At 33.4% G+C, this 3,328-nt stretch overlaps 1 protein-coding gene across 4 annotated transcripts in view; it reads left to right on the top strand.

The window, feature by feature from the left end:
- LOC106884301 (nucleoprotein TPR) overlaps window positions 1-3,328 on the top strand; it is a 163,596-nt gene that overhangs the window by 127,737 nt on the left and 32,531 nt on the right. For all 4 annotated transcript variants that reach the window (XM_014935610.2, XM_014935611.2, XM_014935612.2 and 1 more), the window contains 2 exons: window positions 1,412-1,546; window positions 2,135-2,225. In XM_014935610.2, the coding sequence (XP_014791096.1) occupies window positions 1,412-1,546; window positions 2,135-2,225 (226 nt within the window). The remainder of the gene's footprint in view (window positions 1-1,411; window positions 1,547-2,134; window positions 2,226-3,328) is intronic.

The raw sequence follows: 3,328 nt of genomic DNA, 5'->3' as shown, positions 1-3,328 counted from the left end.
GTGTATTAATGCCTCACGCTGCATTCCCTCGCTTTCAGTAAATATGTTGCTTATTTTTGGTAGTTTTTGACTTATTTAGTCCCTTGAAGCGTGAGGCATTAATACACTGTTGATGCCCTTTATATATAATACTTAAAGATATATATATATATATATATATATATGCATATGTACATACATACATGTATATATGCATATATATATATATATATATGCACATATTCATATATATATAGATATATACACATATTCATACATATATATATATATACACATATTCATACATATATATATATATATACACATATTCATACATATATATATATACACATATACATACATATATATATACATACATACATACATACATACATACATACATGTGATATATATGCATAATATATGTATGTATGCGTATATATGTATATGAAATAAGTTTCACTTTAATACTTTCAGTATTATTAGTGAAACTATTAAACTGAAAGTACTTCACATTACGATAGAGATGTTGTTTCACTTTTGACACGTAATACTGAAATAGTGTAAGAGATAAGAGATTGCTCCAGGCTTGCGTTAGGCAAGAAGTTGAAAGTGTTTTTGGCCCATGACACTGCATGTACCCTAAATAAGGCATGTGTAAAATTTGAATTAAATCGCTTGTGTAGTTCTTGAGTTTTAGGGATTTTTATGTTCAAGTATGTTTCTCTACCAAAGTTCCTGTTACATTTCAACCAGTATTTCCAAAACTTTTACGTAGTGACTCCCAAACACTTATCAACATGTGTGCACTCAAGTCATGCAAACATTTTCATTACCCAGATGATACACAAACAGCATTACAAACATGGCCTGCACACCCACTTGCACATTCCATGACTCCCATTGGGATTGATCAGGTACCAGACAAGGTATATGGATTATTTTACCATTTGAGAGCGATCAGGTTCATTTGTAGTACTCTCATTTGTGAGAGCAGTTGATTTTATTTCAGATATTCTCATTTTAAAAATCATCTCCAGTTAATCATTGAGAGGACATTGGTGTTGCGTTGGCAGAGGTTTGCGCTCTCTGAGTTCTCTTGTTTTAAGTTTATTTTCATTTAATTTCCTCTCTTAAGATTCAGTGTTTGAAAAAAAAAAAAAAACTTTCTTGAAAGAAGTGATGAATCCTTTTGGTCATTTTCCTTCAAGATTTGACAGATATTAGTCATGTATGTGTTTCATTTTTTTTCCTTTACAACCAAAAGCTTAACCATTTAGCTTAAAATGTTTTTAAATCTTAAATTATTTGGAAAATGAGCAAAGGAATATTTTACAAATGATGTTTTTGTTTTTACCTCCTACTTTTGGTATGCTTATATTATTTCTATTTGACTAACAATAACTATGGAACTTCACTGTCCTTTTTGCAGGAGTCAACTTTGGATTTGGATTCTGGACAAACCATGCAAGCTAGTGAGCTGGATGTGGACATACCTGATGAGGATGATGATGTTGATATTCATGATGGTGATGACGATGATGATAATGATAGTGGCGAAAACGAGGTAGGTGCATGTAAACTGTTTGAATATCTGTTTCCAAATGTGCAGTGTTGTTTAGCATTTCTCTCTATCTATCTATCTATCTATCTATCTCTCTCTCTCTCTTTTTTTTTTTTAGTATCCTTTGGTGTGGTAGGGGATGCATTACTCAGAGGTAGTAATGGGGAGGTTGTTGGATAGTTGGAATGTCACAGGGTGGGTTAAGTGAGATTGATCTAACATAAAGAAATGTAAGAAAATTTTCAGTTTAAGATCGTGTTCTTATTGTGGAGAGTTCAGTCCAGGATGCTATTGCTAGGGGTAAAGTATGTCATCCATAGATGTTTAGACTGTATAGTCTATATATATATGATATATATAGTATGCTAACAACTCATTTTGAAATTAATTTTTGGTGGGCAGACAAAATTTGAAACCATTATCTGTATTGTTGTTATTTATTCAAGGGTGGCTCTGAAACCATGATTAATTCAATACTTGTACTGTACTGCCAATGTAGTTCCAGCTGTCATTCCATAGTAAAATGTATTACTTTTGTATACTAAGTATTTTTATGCCTAAAGGCTTTGTATCTTGTTTGTCTTTTAACAGGATGTTATTGATGACAGTTTTCCCAGTACTCTGGAGCTAACCCAGCCATATACAACTTCTGCTTCAGTTGATGATGATGTTGTTATTGTCGGTAAGAAAAATCCAAACTCAGTCCATTATGAGGATGCTATAGAAATTGTGAAAACATCTTTGCTTTTGCTTTTTGTTTAGAAGTATTTCAATTAATACCATGTTAATATAGTATTAGGAGTCACTTAGATTAGAATCCTGCTACACTCTAACCATCATTCTTTTCTTCACTTAATCAATAACTGCTAACTTCACAGCAAGCTAACTCTGTCAAATATGCTCTATGCTCATTATTAAAAAAGTTAGTTATTTGACCAACTTCTCAACTATTTTCAAGATTAATTAAAATACTGTGTTTTTTATTTGAAATATTGTCACAAAAAGATTGATTCTGAACTATTCTTTGGTAGTCTTAGCTGTATGCTTTGGGTCGTTGTCCTGTTGAAGTATCCAACCTCATTTCATCTTTAGTAATTTGGATGAAGCTAGGTTTTCATATCTATGTGTATATATATATTTATGCATACATCTATATGTATATATCTATATTTATATTAAGGGCATTACTATACATATATGCCTCATACTAGGAAGGACTCTTAAAGTCAAAACTACTGTTTATTATGGTATTTTTGACTTTAAGAGTCCCTCCTGGCATGAAGCATTTATGTGTAGTAATGCCTTTAATATAAATAAATATATTTATAGGGAATAATTAATAAATTTTTCCCTCGTAGGTTTTTCACGCTCACTACTTGATAAATTCTTACAAAGATTTTATCCTATATTTAAAATGTATGTGTATATCATCATCATCGTTTAACGTCCACTTTCCATGCTAGCATGGGTTGGACGATTTGATTGAGGACTGGTGAACCAGATGGCTGCACCAGGCTCCAATCTGATCTGGCAGAGTTTCTACAGCTGGATGCCCTTCCTAATGCCAACCACTCCGAGAGTGTAGTGAGTGCTTTTACGTGCCACCGGCACGAGGGCCAATCACAAAGTACTGGCATCGGCCACGCTCAAAAGGTGTTTTTTACGTGCTACCTGCACAGGAGCCAGTCCAGTGGCACTGGCAACGACCTCGCTCGAATGGTTTTCAAACGTGCCACCAGCACAAGTGCTAGAAGGCAACACTGGTAACGATTACGCTCTAATGGT

Source organism: Octopus bimaculoides, chromosome 7 (assembly GCF_001194135.2).
Source record: "Octopus bimaculoides isolate UCB-OBI-ISO-001 chromosome 7, ASM119413v2, whole genome shotgun sequence".
In the NCBI taxonomy this organism is placed as follows: Eukaryota; Metazoa; Mollusca; class Cephalopoda; order Octopoda; family Octopodidae; genus Octopus; species Octopus bimaculoides.
This window is presented reverse-complemented; position numbering and strand designations above follow the sequence as displayed.